This window comes from Carassius carassius, chromosome 30 (assembly GCF_963082965.1).
Source record: "Carassius carassius chromosome 30, fCarCar2.1, whole genome shotgun sequence".
Taxonomy (NCBI): domain Eukaryota; kingdom Metazoa; phylum Chordata; class Actinopteri; order Cypriniformes; family Cyprinidae; genus Carassius; species Carassius carassius.
Window position 1 is genome coordinate 7,287,912 of NC_081784.1, and position 19,757 is coordinate 7,307,668.

The following is a 19,757-nucleotide window of genomic DNA, read 5'->3' on the forward strand; positions in this document are numbered from 1 at the left end:
GTCCAACGAACCGTTCGGTCCATAATGCGTACCGCGTACCGAACCGAAAGCCTCGTACCGAACGGTTCAATACGAATACGCGTATCGTTACACCCCTAATAGACAATTATGTTAATTAATCAAACATTTGGTAGTGTTTTTAACACTTTCTTTCATTACTCAAAATCTGGGCACTAATACATACACACAGCCCACTAACTTCAAACATTCCTGCATTATGTACAGTTTTTCATGTCTCAAAGACTGAAAGTGTAGGAATACCTCAGGTTGAGTGCAGTGTAGAGAGAAACACTACCTTTCCTGTTGGTGCGAGCAGTCAATCACATGTGTGTATGATGGCCAAAGGAACTTCGATATACAACTGGCCGTTTTTTGTTTTATTGCAGCCGGTTTCTGTTCTGGACTTGCACAAACTGCGTTGAAATGCAATCATTTTCAAAAATGTACTTTATGTGAAAATATGAAGTCTGTAAACGTCCGTTAACAGAGACCAGAGACGCTTGCTGTTTGTTTCGTTCAGGCATGTAGTATAATTTACAAAGCTAGTGAGAACATTCTGTTTTTGCTTTAAATTGGGTTATTAAATCTAATTATGTATATGAAATTCTATAACTAAATGATATGAAATTATAAAAATAATACATATATGAATTATATAACTAAAATTAAATAACTAATTACAGATTTGGGTTAAATAAAAATTTCAGTCTTTATTTTTCTTCTTTTTAGGGCAGCAGTAGCTCTAGCAGCAAATCAACCATCCAAATCAAAAGCTGCAGGACAGCCCACAATTAAGCAAACATTTCAGAAACAAATGAAAGAAAAGATAAACAAATACTAATCTTCCAAATATTCTGTATGTTGTTTAGAAATAAAATGTTATGTTCAGTTTTTTAAGACATAATAGCACATTAAAAATAGCACATTTTAGAGCTGTAACAACAATACCGTGAAACCATGATATATTTTCTTAAGGTTATCATACCGTCAAAATCTTATACCGGCCCATGCTAACTTTGATCATATGATCTTGGAAGGGGAACTTTTTGTTCTCCTCTGCCCAAGGACTATAAATGGTATATAGTTTTTAGACATACTACGAAGTGGCAAATTTAGATTTTTAGTGCTTATTATTATTGTTATTTATTTTATTTTTGCGCAAAATGCATTTGGTGCAGTGTTGATGTGTTTCTTTAAATACCTTGCTCTTTTTTTCCAGGGCTATGTCCTCCCCAGCCACCACGCCTCCATCAGTGGATAAAGTAGACGGATTTTCCCGGAAGTCTGTCCGGAAAGCCAAGCAGAAACGTTCTCAGAGTTCCTCACAGTTCCGCTCTCAGGGCAAACCAATCGAACTCACACCTCTTCCCCTGCTCAAAGGTGACTAACTCACGAATACTAAATGCTCTCATAACCACTTGTGCTCTGAAATCACTTAAGCTCTTGTAAGTCTCTGATACAGAGTAGAATACGATTCTGATTCAGACAGCTTCAGCAGTAGGGCTGTGACGGTTGCCATGACAACCGTGTCACCGCGGTGGTCGGTTGCTACCGCGGTTGTCTACTGCCACCCGCGGTAGTGCACGTGACGTCACAAACTCTATAGCAAGCATAATACAAAGTTTTGTATATAAGTGTAATAACTGTAATAGTTGCAAATTCTAAGTCTATGGAAATTAACAAATTACCTCAAACACAGCGTTTCCTTTAGATTGGAAGATTTGAGCGCAGGAAAATACAGTTTATGCATTCAGCAAATTAGTTTAGTGTTGGGCGATGGATCTTGTTGGGAAAGCAAATACCACATCACCGATCTGGAGTCATCTTCATTCATGTCACCCATCAGCGTTTGCACAAGTTCTCGTGATCGCAAACGCTGGCTGGTCAGGTTTGGTGAGGCTTTCTCCAAACTGGCCAAATACAAACGAGACAGCGATAAATAAAAGATGGTAACAAGAAATATGCCAACGGATTCCTATTTCAAAGAGAGCGCGTGCAGATGAGGAGTTAGCTACTGAGCTTGCTTGGTGGTGGAAAAGTAAACCGGACAGGTTTAGTCTGTCTAGTGTTTATACAGGACATTTGAACTCCGTGTCAGTACCTCACAGACCGGACGGGGGATTTATCATGTCGTGTTGTGCTGCATCCAGTTTAGCATCACTGATTATAATGAGTATTTTATCGCACTCCGTCGCTCGCGTCCGTTAGACAGGGTGTATTTAACTTTCTTATTTAGGCTACTTTCTTGTAGCCTAAATAAGCATTATTTCTTTGATATTTATTTTAGTGTTTTGCAGGCGGCGTTCACTGAAAGAAGTGCTCAAATAAACACGAACTGACGAGTTAAATAGGATGTGTTAGATGAGTGATTTCTAGACGTGCATACATATAAATATATCCTGTATATAATATATATAAAATATATTACATGCATCCACAGTTTAAGTCAGCTTTAATCACCCTTTTTTGGTAATTCCATGAATTAACTGACCACGACACTGCTTGCATATTAGTTTATTTCGCAGTGAATGGCCATCCCTGCCCCTACGTTAAACTGGAAAAAAATGATCGCCTTCGTTAACGAGCAAATTTTGACACTAATGTTATATATTTATTTATTTATTATTATTAAGGGGTTTTTTTTCAAACACCGTGCCACCGGCGGTTGTTGGTCCATGACTACCGCGGTGTTAAAAATCTGCCACCGTCACAGCCCTATTCAGCAGTATATACAGCTTTGCAGTAGAATAAGGATACAGATTTGCTTTAAATTGAAAGCATTTTTCTGAACAGTATCATCTGAACAGTACTCATTGTCAACATTCTAGTGTTGTTTGCTTTATTAGGTTATTGTTTTTTTGAAAGATTATTGGAAGGCCAAGTTGAGTGCATTGCATTGTGTGGATATAATATTTCTCTGTGGTTGTGTCCTAGTTGCTCTACCTTTCAAAGGTTTGTGGTCTGTACTAGGGCTGCACGATGTGTCGTTTAAGCATTGATATCGCTATGTACAAATCCACGATAGCCACATCGCAGGATGTGCGATGTAGGCTGTCGTAGTTGATCCGTTATTCATTAACTGTACGGCCCTTGACAAATGTGATTCTCGGATTAATTACACAGCTTAACCATCATAGATTGAAAGTTTAAAATTTTGCAGAGAGAGAGAGAGAGAACGCATGCGCGCAAGAGAGAGAGAGCGTGCGAGAGAGAGAGAGAGAGAGATCACTCTATCACTCTCAGTTGCTGTTGGAGACACTGAAACGTTCACGTGAAAACTAACAGATGCAGAGTCATATACAATGTACAATATACAATGTTTTGGTGCTGGCAGACCTAAAATTAAATGAGGAGAGAACAGTTTAGAAATCTGTCCATTTCACTGCTTAGAAGCTGACAAACTACGCAATATCACGTTCATAACCGCATGCGATTCATCTGCGATTATGTAGTTATGTAGATTATGTAGTAGATTATGTAATTACGCAGTATTGCATAGCTTGTCAGCGAACTACGGATCTGTGTAGTAAGTGCCGCTCCATTTGAAAGCAGGTGATGGACATTTACTGCTGATCACAGAACCGGCTCTACTGATGAGACATGCATGACAATCACATGCGATTATTCATGCAGCCCTAATTTGGACATTCTCCTGCTGAGAAATAGCTGATAAAGTGTAAGAAAAATGTGTGCTAAAGAGAAATGGTATATATCTGTTTTATTTAACATTCAATACCTCAGGAAATAAATAAGGGGACAAGTATTTAGTGATGTTTCCCATTGAGCTGTAAGTGAATACAATTCGTTGTCGATTAACTTAAAGCTAGTGAAGGTGGGATAGGCCTGATAGCAGTGCTCTCTCTCGCGCACACTCCAAGTCTTCAGTTCTCATATACAGCGCGCGATCAGTTCTTGGTGCTCAAATACACATATAGCAGTCCAAATGTCGTTCTTGTAGAGTATCTCATGTGAATACAGTTATGTATTAAGTGAAGGTGAACAGGTGGGTGAAAACTGAACGTGTGTCAGTATTACATGCATGCTGTCTTAAAGGGACAGCATTCCTAATTAAGTACCTATCCGTGTCATTAATGTTAACCAACAGATATTAAATTAATATTTTAAGTAAACCAAATGTATTCGAAAAAAAAATGTTTAATTTGTATCTCTTTCATATGTCTTGTTCTGCTTCTTTGTAAAAAAAATATAAATTATTAAATATACATGAACAACTATAATTTTTTTATAAGTTGCTCCCTTTTCACTACTGTTGAATGGATAGTTTACCCAAAAATTTAAATTGTCATTTATTCAAGTTTTTCCAAATTCAATCCTTGGTTCAAATTTATCATAGAGTACATAGAAAATAACTACCAAAAGTAACTGCAGTTTGACTAAAAGTTATGACTAAAAGTTGACAAAAATGCAATGACTTTTCGTCGACTAAAACTATATAAGACTCATATGACTAAAATGTGACTAAGCCTATTAAGCATCTCATGATAGACTAAAACTAAATCAAAAATACCTGTCAAAATTAATACTGCTTCTGCAGAGTTGGTTCTGTGTGATCCTCTTATTCAATATTTTCGGGGTCTGAATCTGGCTCAAATTGATATGGCAATATTGACACCATCCTTAACTATACCGGAGCAGACGGAAGTTGCTGCTTTTTTCAAGGGGCAGGGCAGTACTGAAACACCACCTTTAAGCTGTTCGCCAATTTACAACACACTGGGACAGCTCTATTCATGTTTCTTGAAGTTATGAACAAAAACGCCAAGTGAAAATTACCTCTTTTTATTTAGTGGTTTTGTGTGTTATAACAACATAAGGAATATCTTTATCTTTTTAATCATGAGAATTTTATGAAAGTGGTAACTTGCAATTTTCTACAATCTATGCATGTTTCTTAAAGTTATGAATGAAAATGCCACATGAACGTTAGTTGTTTTTTTTGCTGCTCCTCACTTGCCCCTGTCTGGTTTTATGTGTTATAGCTCTGTGAGGAATATCTGTGGATCAAGTCAACAGTATATCGTGAATTTGGGCTCTTTTTAATTGGGGGTACTTTCTGAAAATAAATTTATAATAATGGCTGCTGTTATAAAGTAATCATAAGCACTATTTTGAGTCAATTTTCTCTATACATTGTTTATGTACAAAACAGTAGTTAGATTTAATTATCAAATTAAAAATGGTAAGTTACAGTATCAATAGAAATAATCAAAGATTATGAATAACTCCCTAACATCCCTATCAGAACTGTAATGTAACTTTTTCAGTGCTGCAAAAAGAGACTGACTTGTTTGTCCACGTAACCTTTGAATCCAAATCAGTGTGTTGAGCGGTCAAACAGGTTGATTTAGTATTTGTAGAGTGCATCTGATTGGTCATTTGCCAAGGTAACCGCCCTCCCTCAGAGTCTTTGTCTGTTTACTTCTCATCATAAATGAATGCAAAATACAATCGTTCATTCGTTAAAGAACATGCTTCTATCAGATTCACCAGTGTCATGTCAGAAAAAAAAAAAAAATAAATAAATTTTAAAAAATAAAAATGTATTTAGAAGTTCACTGCCTTGCCTAGAAAATGACTGTGTTTTTGCTTGTGATGCAGTATTAAAATTATTGATTTCAGATAGGTGAGATCTATCCAGTGATGGGCTAAGAAATGGAGCAAGAGTTGACTGAAAGTGTTTCCATTCTGTATTGATGGCCTTTGCCCCCCTGCAGAGTGCTCAGTAAGGAAGGATTATGGGAAGGAGGGATCAAAGCATCTCATTTCCTACAGGCGTCAGTCCCTCAAAGGTCGCAGAGATGGTGTGAGTGTGATGTGGTCTATGGTTAATTTCAGTCATGGTTCGTAGCCTAGCAATAGTCATGAGCATGATGACAACAATAATCTGTAGTGAAAACTTAATCTGGTTTATCCAAAAAGTATTTAGAGTTTGAGATTGCAAGGTAGCCAAAATAGTGAGTAAGTGATATAGTGATAGTGAAGTGACATTCAGCCAAGTATGGTGACCCATACTCAGAATTTGTGCTCTGCATTTAACCCATCCGAAATGCACACATACAGAGCAGTGAACACACACACACACACACACTGTGAGCACACACCCAGAGCAGTGGGCAGCCATTTATGCTGCAGCGCCCGGGGAGCATTTGGGGGCTCAATGCCTTGCTCAAGGGCACCTAAGTCGTGGTATTGAAGGTGGAGAGAGAACTGTACATGCACTCCCCCCACCCACAATTCTAACCATTAGGCCACGACTTCCCCTAGAAATATGTATCTTCATATCATATTGTGTTGCTGTACAATGGCAGTTGTTGTGTATTTGTTTGTTAAATATAAATAATGCATAATGCAATGTTTAAAGAAATAGTTCACCCAAAAATCTAAATTTGCTGAAAATTTACTCATTATCTGACTATCCACGATGATGTTTTCACAAGAAATTTGGAGAAATGTAAGCTTACATCACTTACTCATCATCGTGGATTATTCCTCCTTATGTCTTCAATTTTCAGTGCATATACTGTAGCTGCATTGTAATAGGAATGTCATACAGGTACAGGGTGCCTTTTAAAGCGTAAATAATTTGAACACATTGTTTTTCCATAATTAATTGTGCCACATTAACACGTTAAATTGAAAGCCCTATTTTGAAGTTAATGATTTGATGGATTTGTTTCTTAAAAACATGCAGCTTTTCGCTTCACAAGACAATTCTCATTATCACGGCACACATTTACTGCAGAGGATCCATTGGTGAGCAAGTGATGTAATGCTATATTTTTCCAAATCTGTTCCGATAAAAAAAAACAACGACAACAAAATCAGATCTAGCATATTAATCGGGAATGTCAATTATGTCAAAATAATTTATGAAATCATTCTCTGAAACTTTTCGGTATTCAAATTCCCTGACCGCAGTTGTTACAGCAAGACTCAACAATAAGGTCTGCCTGCTGGCCCAGTGACATTGTGTGAGCATTTCAGACCTGCTTACACAAAAGATGTCCTTTTGGGCCTATTTTATGCCTTGCAAACGAAAGAAAGTCTTTCTGGTTTGGGATGATACGAGGGTAAATGAGAAAGGTTTCATTAAAGTGAACCATCCCTTTTTTAAACAGTGAAAATGATCAGGTGCAGAGAGAGAAAGCAAGTCGGCCTACAGCATAAAGATGTCATGTATTTAGATGTTTACTAGTTTTGGACAGAAGTATCACAATGCCTGAAACCCAGTTGCCAGTAGATGGCACTGTAGATTTGCAACTCATGGGATGTTGCACTTTTCTAATAATCTTGCAGAGGTTTAGGCTACTCACTTCACTATAGCTGTTAACACTGAACCTTTATAGAAAATAACTGATGATCAGTCATAGATCACATGACTTCAGTTGCACATGAAGCTGTGTCATGTTTTGCATGCTAAACCGTTTACATATAAGCCAAAATAAGCCACATACACAATCGTTCAGATGTACCAATATCATTAAAAAATATATATTTATATATATTCTGAAATGTAACTTATTCCTCTGTTGGCAAAGCAAAATTTTCATCAGCCATTACTCCAGCCTTCAGTGTCATGTGATCCTTTAAAAAAAAAAAAAAAAAAACTTTCTAATATGTTGATTTGGTGCTCAAGAAAGTTTATTTATTTATTTATTTTTTATCAATGTTGAAAGCTGTTTTGCTGCTTATTGTTTTTTCAGGTACTGCAATACTTTTTTTCAGGATTCATGTAGGGCTGGGTGATATATCCATAGACAGTAAAAGAAATGGACACAGCGACCCCATTGGATTCAACGGAGACAAGTGAAGTCAATTAGAAGCACGCACTTCCTGGGGGTCGGGTGTACTGCACAGACTCAAACTGAGCTTGATTACGTAGATGTCACGTGAGCAACCTGTAAGTCTTCTAATTGCTGTGCCAAGAGAAATCTGAATCACCCACCGAATTTTGCAGAGAAGGCGACTGTGAACAGGAATAATTTTGATAAGTATTCTGATTAATTATCTCCCTTGACTTTATGCCTCCACGTCCCCCGATAGCCTCATAGACAGTAAAAGATTGCCTGCGAGCTTCTCATCCTGTCCATACGGTAATTTATCTACCGCGCGACAGAGAGTCGCTGGTTATGACGCAATCGTTAGCCTATTTTTTTTTACAAAAACTGCTTCTACGGGACCATAATGTAAGAAACAAGGTAATGGAGCCTTTTATACATTTTCGTGTTTCTTTAGAAATAATTAATGGACAAATGCAGTCTTTAAACGCCTCAGATGTAAAGTTATTCGCTGTCAAAGTGACGCCAAAATGAATGGGAATCAATGGAATGCTAGCAGCAGATGGAGGTCCACTAGCCAATGACGGCGCCCAGGGGTGCTTCAAAAAATATGAAACCTTGCCCCCCTGGATATATCTAACGATATGATCATGCGCATCTAGTCAGTAAATCTGGTTCCGTGATTAGCGCTAAATCGCCATCACCTACTTTCAAATGGAGCAGCACTTAATAGACAGTGCCATAGATCACTGACAAGGTAAGTGAATATAACATCGGATGAATATAACATCAGGGCTCTACAGTGCGACCTAATTGCTCAATGGTGCGACTAAAAAAAATCAGCGGTTGCACCGGTACAACCAGCCGTTCGAGGGGAAAAAAGTCTCTCTTTCATTCAGTCTTTTATTAGCCAAGGCCTGCCCAAGAGGCGGTTTGACTGACATGTCCAACAACCAATCACAGTTCATTTCATTCATGGTCAAGTTTCGCGGCGTGGAAAGGTCGCCACATTAACAGACCGGTGTGTAAAACTCTCAGATGTATTTTAAAGATTTTATGCCGTGAACTTTAAATATTTCACATACTTTTGAAAATCCACCGTTTAGTTGATCCTGATAAGCGCCGTTCATCACAGTTGTAAACACGATGGCTTTTTACTTTCGCGAGGGGGTTTGGCGTCACGGTATCTTTGTTTTCAGGCGAAACATTAAAAGAACGCCACACACACGTCTCACAGAAATCCTGTAGAATTTAACCAATCTGATAACGACTTTGAAATTCCTAAAGTGTTTCCACTTTTGTGTCCCATATGCATCGGACGTTCAGTCCACGGTCTGTGAGTGTGACGTCTGAGGCTGAGATTAGGCAGGCCCCAACTTTTTTTCACCCCTCGAGCTGGGTTTCAGACCAGTTTTCATGTCGTAGTTCAGACACGGGCTGGGCCTCCTGGCTGTTTTAGACTTCTCCTTACTTTTCTATTTTAGACAATTAGTGAAAAACAAGATGAGACCGTGCTACCGCGACTTTCTAGAGCGGCTCGACGGTGTTTAATGTCCCACAGCAGCAGTATGGTGCATACTGTCAGTGCAGCTGAGTTCATTTTTGTACTCCTGTTAAAGACGAGATGGCAGAAAGCACATCATGTTTTTCTTTACTTTATAAAAGCACAGCACCTTGTTGATATTGTGAGTGCACACAAATAAAAGTAGACCCTTTGCAATTATGAATGATGTATTACTCTTACCTTTATAAGCAAAAATAAAGGCGTATCCACTTAAAAAAATTCAAGTGATCACGCTGGCATCTCCATGTCCTGAAGCGTCTCCGCACAAACAATTGGATATAGCGCACATTTATCTGGGTCTAACGTTTAAACATTGTTATATGCTTGAACTGTTTTATATCTATAGATTTTCTTTTAGGCAAGTCATGATAATTTGAGAAGGCTAAATTGATCAAACATAGGCTCACTGTCTGCGGCTGGCCACTTTGTCGTTACTAAAAAAAAAAAAAAAATTTAACAAACAAATATTGCTCCAAAGATTTTTCTAAATTAACTTAATAAAATAAAATAAACAACAAAACAAAACAAAATATAATCAGTTTGCTGTTACATACAAAACTGAACTATTTTAATAGCTGAAACAGTATTATATGCTGTTTAGGGACTGTTTAGCTGTTCAGATCAGACACTAGAGCATCCCTTCATTCAGACACAGTGGAAGATCTGATAAGAATCAGTGTAGAGGGGCCAAGTCTGGAAGATTTTGCTGCTAGAGAGAGTGCGGCCAGCTGGTTTAGCCAAATCCAAAGATGAAGGCTAAACTACAGGAGTTGGCCATCCGAGGGGCATGTGACTGCAATGGAGGATAGTTCATAAAACATTGAGCCATGAGATGTTCAAATTTCAGCTCAGTGAAGCACTTTAATAAGCACCAACACATTTTCAGTAAGTTACCTTTCTTGTAGAATTGTGCTTCAAATAAATAACTTTGTTGACCAGATTGTTAGTTAATCATTTAGACTACAAGTCAATATTGCCAATATTGACTTGTAAGTTCAGAAGTTCAGTGAAAATAAGAAAGAAGATTCATAGGCAGATATTTTGAGTCTTGTTTCGTGTGATGTGTTTCTCGGCTCTTGTTGGACCACGTGTTCTGGCCACCATAGATACATTCCCAGCCTATGGTAAACTCCTGCCCCTCCTCCCCGGGGTCTGTGCTGTGCCTCTGACCTTGCTGGCTTGAACTTAAATGAGCAAGGCAGAAAATAGCACATTAGACACAGAGCCCGTCCGTGTTTCCGTAGGCTCAGCTCGGCCCTACGACGCCTGATCTCATGGGTTCCTCATGGAGGTGCAGACCTGTGCCCTGTACACATAACACACACAACACAAACAGTCATCTTTGATTTATTTTTTATTTTTTCAAATACGTCAAGCTCTAAATCCCTACCGATTCCCTTGAGTTAACGACGCAGGAAGAAATTGAGAAAAAGTGAGAGAGACCTGTCTGAGTGAGTGATAGGGAAGAGCGGGTGGTCATGGTGTGTTTTTTTGTCATTTTGCAGATGTCTGTCTATTAGAGTGTTGTCTTCCATGTTGTTCGGTGTTTTGGAGTTCAGTTCTTCTGACCGTTTGTGGACATAAGTGAGATTAGCTGGCAGACTCATTGATTCAGTCAGCTACTGTGACCTCATAAAACATCTATACTGATCTTAATGGTATGATTGAAGAATGTTCCGTCATGCCTTTTACAAGCATGACGCCTATAACCTTGTATTTTGTATGTCGATCTGCATCGATTGCACTGGAAAAGTACTGTTAAGTAATATAATAGTGCCGTATCAGTTATTGGCCATCATATAGATTTTTTTTTTTTTCATTACGTAGCAGGATTGGTTGATTTTAGGCTGTTATTACATATTTAATTGTGCTCATTTTCTCTGTTTATGCATTTTTACCTAATTACCTTTTTTGGTCACTAACGCATATTTAACGTGCATCTTTAAAAAAACTAATAATTGTAATTTGTAGAAAACCTTAATTAAAGATATTTTTTTCTGTAGTGTACATTATATTGTTGTGATGCCGAGGTTAACTAAACATTTTATACTTATTGAGTTTTTGTTTTAATTGTTTAGATAATGAAAAGTAGGCTATATATTTTAATATGTCCCATTTATCAGTGATCAGCCATAACTTGAGGAAATTTTTTATTTACTATTATGGACAGAATTTTCTGGCAAATCTGTGCATCACTACATCAGAATCAACTTTTTTTGTAACTCTGCAGAAATTAATTTTCATGCCCAAGTGAAAAAAGCCTTCCCCTTAGATTCAGGAAAATGTCTCTGCTTTTGTTTGTGTGTGTGTGTGTGTGTGTGCGCACTTAATGCATAGAGTACATTTCTTTCTTGGTCTCTGGCTCTGTGAAAGTCACCTGCTAGTTCCACCTGTCGGAACAACTCACTACACACACGCACACACAATTGCACATGCACTATGTCTGTGTAAGTAGCTACACACACAACTTTGTAACCAGTACTCTCTCTCTCTGTACATTTATTTTCACACACGAACAAACACGAACAGTCTCTCTAATGTAATCCAAGACCACCATTGCACTGAAGTGGGGTTTTCCCCACCCAGGTTTGTGATGCAGTGCAAGTCGTCACCTCTCAGAAGACCTCGCTGCAGACCTTCTGTTTAGTTACTTAAGACCTTTTACTTAAGCGTCTCTTTATACCTCAAAACCTTCTGATAAACTGACAAGAACAAAAAATCATTCTGGACACTAGGGGTGCTCCGATTGATCGGATACCGATCACAATCGGCCGATAATCGCTTTTCGGATGATTGATCAGCGGTCTCTAAAAAACCGATCTCAAGCTGATGACGCACCTGCAGTGAGAGGTCTGGCATGACATGCAGGGGCACCGTCTCAGTCTATGTCCGGCGCTGGTGAAACAATTATAATGCTTTAGGTGAGGTACAATTCATATTTCTTCATTAAATAATTTGAAAAAGTTTCTGTGAGACATAATTTCACAAACAGCGTGAATGAATCACAGAGCTGCATGCTACATAGTCGACACAGGAATTGTCACTTGAACTATCGAGGCAGTGTCGCATCCTCACTAAAGTTTATACATTTCATTTTATCTTTTTAATTCTTGCCAGTATTTAAGCTCATGCACACTCGCAGCGCACACGCATAATAATGCCAGGTTCACATTACTCCATTTGCAATGTGTATGTGGTGATTATTTTTTCTGCACTGTTATGTTAATGTTAATGGGTTAAAGCATTCACACTGCACACACAGTTACAGTGTGGCAGTGCGTTTAGGAGCGGTGCATCTGCAGCAGTGGAGAATCTACTTTTTACTGCGCTGCATATGCTGAATTAAAGTAACAGCACATGGTTTGCTGTAAACATGAACATATATTGACACACAAATGTAGTAATTAGACCATAAATGCACATAGGCTATGGTTTTTTGGCAAGGTTTAAGGGAAAAAAGCACTTTTAGATAAACAAGGCAATAATTTTAAAGTACTTAAAGTTCTTAATGAACCACAGGATTGCTTGTAATAAAGATTTAAATGCAAAAAAAAAGGCAGTAGAGCTGACAAACTTTTAATTTAGAATAGAGCTGAAACAACGAATTGATTTAATCGATAAAAATCGATTATTAAAATAGTTGTCAACTAATTTAGTCATCGATTCGTTGCTAAATAACTTTTATTTGCCGTAAGCGGCTCATTTCGTGCATATTTCAAATCTGCGGTGATCAAAGTGTGGCAGTAATGAGCCACCGGAGGTTTTACTCAGCCAGTACAGCAGGAGAAGTAGCGAATAGCCAATAGCTGGCCTCGTTTTATGTCACGTGCTTCCCGAACAGCGTCTCTGCAGCATTTAGCGGGATGTGGGAGACTGGGAGTACTTTACTTTGAGCCTTCAAAAAAGAAGAGTAACCTGTAAACTCTGCACTACTGAACTGTTTAAGGGGACGTTCACATATTGCGTCTTTTGCGCGCTCAAGTTCGTTATTTCCAACACCGCACCGCATCGAGTTAAAAACATCTCAACTTTTCAGAATGCTGCAAGCGCATCGCGGGTCATGTGACAAGAACTAACCAATCAGCTTCATCCTTTCCCGTAACAACGTTAAAAGCTCAGTCAAGATGAAAGGAACAGCTGATCATAGTTGTATATGGATTTCCATTTTGAAATAAATTTAGTAGCAGAGCTACTGCAAGCGATTTTTTGAGCTGCAAATCCATTTATCCTTTGCTGAAATTTCCGCGTCTTCAAGGAGAGAACACGTAATGGTTGCTTAGCAAAGGCAGACGCCTCAGGGGCGCTTCTGCACGAGCGCTTTGGAAAGAAGGAGAAAGCGGTGCGCCTAGCGTTTTCCACGCGTTTTTAGGCACGATATGTGAACGGCCCCTAAGACTTTTATTTGTGCAGATTCTCCAGTACAATGTTGTTTGCAAATGTTTAGTCGTAAAAGCTGATAACATTGCTTTTTAACAGTTAACATTTAAAGCTTTACAAACATGTTCTGTGATCAGTTTGTCGTTTACCAGTTCAAAATTCAGTCGTGCAGCCTAATTATGACTGAATGAGAGAGGTAAATGTTTAAAGATATTTGAAATGCACTTTTTTTCTAAGTATTCACTGCTCTTTTTCACACAGCAGGTTTTTTGTGTGTGACTGTCCAATTTTTTTTTCTGGACAACCTTCTGATGGATTTTACTTTAAATTGTGAGTTCCATTCAGGTTTCATGCCACTGGCACTTTATTCGAAGGATTGTTTACAATTTCACAGCAAAAGCTATAAAGCTGTTTCCCAGTAAATAATAAAATACAATGCATTGCAATTTTATTCTGTTTTATCCTTATTCTTCGTGAAAATATGTTCTGAAAGATTCCTTAATAAGCTTCGTTCGGGATGTTAAACTACTTTAGGAGCTCTAAGGACTGCCATGGTGAAAACATTATTTTAAATCTCCTTGTGAAATTTGCTAGAGTATGGGTCAGTGTTCTGATTGCAGAAGAGTTCGACAAAGGATTACTAACACAATAAAACAACTCCAGGTATATTTTTGATTAGGATATGACAGTGCAAAATGGTTAAAATCTCTTAAAAATCTATGCTGAAGGATAAAGACCATTTATTAATAATTTACTTGGGGAAAAAATGGAAAAAAACTAAAATATAAGTACATAAACCGATTAATTGATTAATCGTAAAAATAATCGACAGATTAATCGATTATCAAAATAATCGTTAGTTGCAGCCCTAATTTAGAATGTTTGTAATAACGTTAAAAAAAGTAGTTTAAATGTTTTGCTTTAGCAACTTAATATATAAATCTAAAAGTAAATGCAGAAGTAAAACGCATTTTATGATTGATGAAATATTGTATTGCTGTACTGTAGAGCTGAAACAACGAATCGATTTAATCGATTAAAATCGATTATTAAAATAGTTGTCAACTAATTTAGTCATCGATTCGTTGCTAAATAACTTTTATTTGCCGTAAGCGGCTCATTTCGTGCATATTTCAAATCTGCAGTGACCAAAGTGTGGCAGTAATGAGCCACCGGAGGTTTTACTCAGCCAGTACAACAGGAGAAGTAGCGAATAGCCAATAGCTGGCCTTGTTTTATGTCACGTGCTTCCCGAACAGCGTCTCTGCAGCCATAGACATCATATGATGTCTATGTCTGCAGCATTCAGCGTGATGTGGGAGTACTTTACATTGAGCCTTTAAAAAAGAAGAGTAACCTGTAAACTCTGCACTACTGCACTGTTTAAGGGGACGTTCACATATCGCGTCTTTTGCGCGCTCAAGTTCGTTATTTCCAACACCGCACCGCATCGAGTTAAAAACATTTCAACTTTTCAGAATGCAGCAAGCGCACCGCAGGTCATGTGACAAGAACTAACCAATCAGCTTCATCCTTTCCCGTAACAACGTTAAAAGCTCAATCAAGATGAAAGGAACAGCTGATCATAGTTGTATATGGATTTCCATTTTGAAATAAATTTAGTAGCAGAGCTACTGCAAGCGATTTTTTGAGCCGCAAATCCATTTATCCTTTGCTGAAATTTCCGCGTCTTCAAGGAGAGAGCACGTCATGGTTGCTTAGCAAAGGCAGACGCCTCAGGGGCGCTTCTGCGCGAGCGCTTTGGAAAGAAGGAGAAAGCGGTGCGCCTAGCATTTTCCACGCGTTTTTAGGCGCGATTTGTGAACGGCCCCTAAGACTTTCATTTGTGCAGATTCTCCAGTACAATGTTGTTTGCAAATGTTTAGTCGTAAAAGCTGATAACATGGCTTTTTAACAGTTAACATTTAAAGCTTTACAAACATGTTCTGTGATCAGTTTGTCGTTTACCAGTTCAAAATTCAGTCGTGCAGCCTACTTATGACTGAATGAGAGAGGTAAATGTAGATATTTGAAATGCACTTTTTTTTCTAAGTATTATTCACTGCTCTTTTTCACACAGCTCTTTTTGTGTGTGTCCTATTTTTTTTCTGGACAACCTTCTGATGGATTTTACTTTAAATTGTGAGTTCCATTCAGGTTTCATGCCATTGGCACTTTTTTTGAAGGATTGTTTACAATTTCACAGCAAAAGCTATAAAGCTTTTTCCCAGTATATAATAAAATACAATGCACTGCAATTTTATTCTGTTTTATCCTTATTCTTCGTGAAAATGTGTTCTGAAAGATTCCTTAATAAGCTTTGTTCAGAATGTTAAACTACTTTAGGAGCTCTAAGGACTGCATGGTGAAAACATTATTTGAAATCTCCTTGTGAAATTTGCTAGAGTATGGGTCAGTGTTCTGATTGCAGAAGAGTTCGACAAAGGATTACTAACACAATAAAACAACTCCAGGTATATTTTTGATGAGGATATGACAGTGCAAAATGGTTAAAATCTCTTAAATCTATGCTGAATGATAAAGACCATTTATTAATAATTTACTTGGGGAAAAAATGGAAAAAACTAAAATATAAGTACATAAACCGATTAATTGATTAATCGTAAAAATAATCGACAGATTAATCGATTATCAAAATAATCGTTAGTTGCAGCCCTACTGTACTGTGTTAACAAAAGAATCACAATGTTGACAAAAGGATTTTAAGTAACAACGTTTGGATTTAAATTCAAAATAATGAATAAATATTTTGTTTTGTGGTAAACAGCCATGGATTCAGTACCACACATGGACTACATACACACTGCAGTGTGTGTGAACCTCACATACAGCTCAGAAAATCAGGCTTGTGCTGTGTAAGCTATTGTGCAACAATTACACGATTGTAAAAAAAAAAAATAAGATAAATGTATATTTTTGAAAAATGGCCACCTCCACCCCTCAAATTAAAACAAAATTCTCTCACAAGAGTCATCTAAGAGAGGAATTAATTTTCAAAAATGAAATTTGGGCCTTGAATAAATGTCTAAAAATCCTAATTGGATCATTACTATAAATAATTCTACATGAAAAAAAGAAGTCTTTAAAAATATCATATGATTAGTGATTAGATGATTAGTATCAGTGATCAGATTGGCAGATACTGCTCTCTGTGATCGGTGGTCAGCCTCAAAAATCCTGATCGGAGCACCCCTAATGGACACAAATGGAAAATAACTGCACGTGATTGAATCAAAATTACTGTCATTCTGATGGTGTCTAACTTAAGCAATGGTACTGATGTTTTTTGTCTAGATGAACATCTGCGTGTCCTCTGCTGCAGCAGTGCTGTTTTGCTCTGTCTTGGCTGTCCTGTTTTCTTTAGTTTTTCTTGCATTCTACACTTTTGGATGTACAGGTTTAAATATAATATTCTGTTTCATAGGATAAGTTGGATTCCTCAGGATGTGTCGTGATTCTGTATCTTTCCCTGAGGGTTGTGACCTGTAACACTGAATCACAGCAGTTTAGAATTGCAGTATTGTGTGTCATTTGCATATGTCATGAATTTATGTTGAAGACTTCATGATATCAAAATTTGATTTCCATGACTGCATTGAGAATTGACTGCTTCTTATAGGCTGCATAGTATACATTTGTATACAATTAGTATGTGAGTAGGCATTATGCAACAATGAATATTAAAAACAGTTATATGATACATTCACTGTCATCATATGACCTCCATTGCATTGCATGTTTAATTCACTGGTGTCCAGTTATCATCTTAGTATTTAGGGATGCACCGGTTGACCGGCCATAAATCGGAATTGCTTAAAATACGTGTTCGGTAATCGGCCGATTTTTGGTCTTTTTTCAGACGATTTTTCTGGAAGTGCGCCCACGTGCACATACTACATTGTAATCATTCACTATGTCATTTGTGTGGAAGTATTTCTAAATCTGTGTGCAGGACACGGGCAGCCGTTCAGCACTGGAAATGCAGAGCTACATGTCTGAGGCACAGATAGCAGGAAGCAAATGGCCGTTGGTGTACTGGCGCACAAATAAGAGCCTTTCCTGCGTACACTGAAGCTGCGTGAGCGTACTGTACCTGCACAAGTGAAGACAGTGAAGGGATGTTCAGCTCAACTTCTCGCGTGTTGGATGAGAAACTAAACAGACTAAACTGTGACAAAACTGAAAGTTTTTTTTTTTTTTTTTTTTGTAAATTAGAGCTTGCATACACGTTTGAAAAGTCAGATGTAAACGTCAGTTCTGTGAAGGATGATTATTTTTATTTTACCTAAAAATTACATCGACTTAATTTGATTTAAAATTGTTTCATTCATCCAATTAAAACATTTTAGGGTAATGATTTGCATCTATATTTTTTTAGCTTGATCCAATAGTTATTTATTTTTCATTGGCTCATGTAAAAAAAATATAGATGTGAATCATTACCCAATTTTTTTTTAATTGGACGAATAAAACACTTTGCATCTCTGTTTTATTTGCACCAACATTATTTGATTTTTAACATTTTGGAATAATTTATTTTTATAGCATACTTTTATTTAGTCTCACTGGTAAAGACCTTTTTTTTTATTTAAAACCAAATTTAAAAACTAAAACAAATACTGAATGCTGATTAAGAAACATCTTATTGAATGTGTTGTTTGGAATGTAGAACTATGCAGTTGTTGCCTTTAATTTCACATGGTTACAGATAATCTTTTCATTTAAGGCCAGTTCTATGTAGTTTCAACCTAATTCAAAAACAAAAGCTAAATGCTGATGTACCATCTATGTTTGTATTGAATGTAGGCTACTTAACTGTGCAGTTACTGCCATTAATTTCAGATGCTTACGGTTATTGTTTTTAATAGCCAAAAGCCAGTTTGGCCTAAATATCAAATAAACATCTTGTTTATGCATACTTTCCTTTCTTGTTTGTTGCTTAAAAAAAAAAATCGGAAATTGGTTTCGGAATCGGCCAGTTTGCTTGTAAAAAATCGGAATCGGCCATGAAAAATCATGATTGGTGCATCCCTATTAGTATTAAAGGCAATGTTAAAACTAAGCTTTTTTTTCCTTTGTCAAACACCAACTACCCTATCAATAGGAAATATATTAACTAAGGGAAGGAAATTGCACAACAGACAATTTTTTTTCTTTTTTCATTGTTGTAATGATGGTGTTGGTTCAAAGACTATCTGTTAGGTAAACCAAATTAGTGGGTCTATTGCAGTATAGATTTGATTCTAAATCAGTGTTCTGCCATCATGTGTGAAGTCATTTCAGCAAATTCGTTTTGAATTTGAACTCTGGGAAGTTTGAGTTTTTTGCCCTTTCCTGTGCTGCCCACTGATTAGTTTTCATATCCAAGTCCTTTGCAGTTCTTGGATAATGGAACATTGCCCATTGTGATGTTTGATGACTGACCTAGTGCAATCTTTACGTCCTTAAATCTTTCTTCTGATAATAATTTGGGAAATGGGATCTTTTGTCTTGTCTGGAATGTGTTTACTGACATTACATGCTACTTAAATTAATCCCATTGTTAGCTTTTCTCTCAGGCTTTATCTGAGTCAGATGGCATTTGTGTATATGTGGAAGTACACCCTGACACGTCTACTTAAGTGCTTTTTTGAACACACCCATCACAAAGTGACTTTTCAGCATGGCATTTTTTAGCTTTTTCTCATATGCGTGTGTTTGTTTGTTTGTGCACAGACGTCTCTGCTCAGGAGCAGCCGGAGTTGTTCCTGAAGAAACTTCAGCAGTGTTGTGCTGTGTTTGATTTCATGGACACTCTGTCAGACCTGAAGATGAAAGAATACAAGCGCTCAACCCTCAACGAACTCGTAGATTATGTTACAGTCAGCCGAGGATACCTCACAGAACAGGCCTACCCAGAGGTCGTCAAAATGGTGAGTGAAAACAGTCAACTTACTGTGCATCATCTCTCTGTGAACTTATTTTTCAGGTACAGTAGTATTTTGTAGTAGCTTACT

At 37.4% G+C, this 19,757-nt stretch overlaps 1 protein-coding gene across 3 annotated transcripts in view; it reads left to right on the forward strand.

The window, feature by feature from the left end:
- The window catches only part of LOC132110489 (serine/threonine-protein phosphatase 2A 56 kDa regulatory subunit epsilon isoform), a 39,727-nt gene that overhangs the window by 9,187 nt on the left and 10,783 nt on the right, over positions 1-19,757 (forward strand). Inside the window, exons 1-3 of one of the 3 annotated variants that reach the window (XM_059517137.1) lie at positions 834-856; positions 1,220-1,380; positions 19,477-19,673. In XM_059517137.1, the coding sequence (XP_059373120.1) occupies positions 1,224-1,380; positions 19,477-19,673 (354 nt within the window). In that variant the 5' untranslated portion in view covers positions 834-856; positions 1,220-1,223. Of the gene's footprint in view, positions 1-833; positions 857-1,219; positions 1,381-10,785; positions 10,815-19,476; positions 19,674-19,757 lie in introns of those variants that run through there. The other 2 variants (XM_059517136.1, XM_059517138.1) reach the window with 2 other exon arrangements.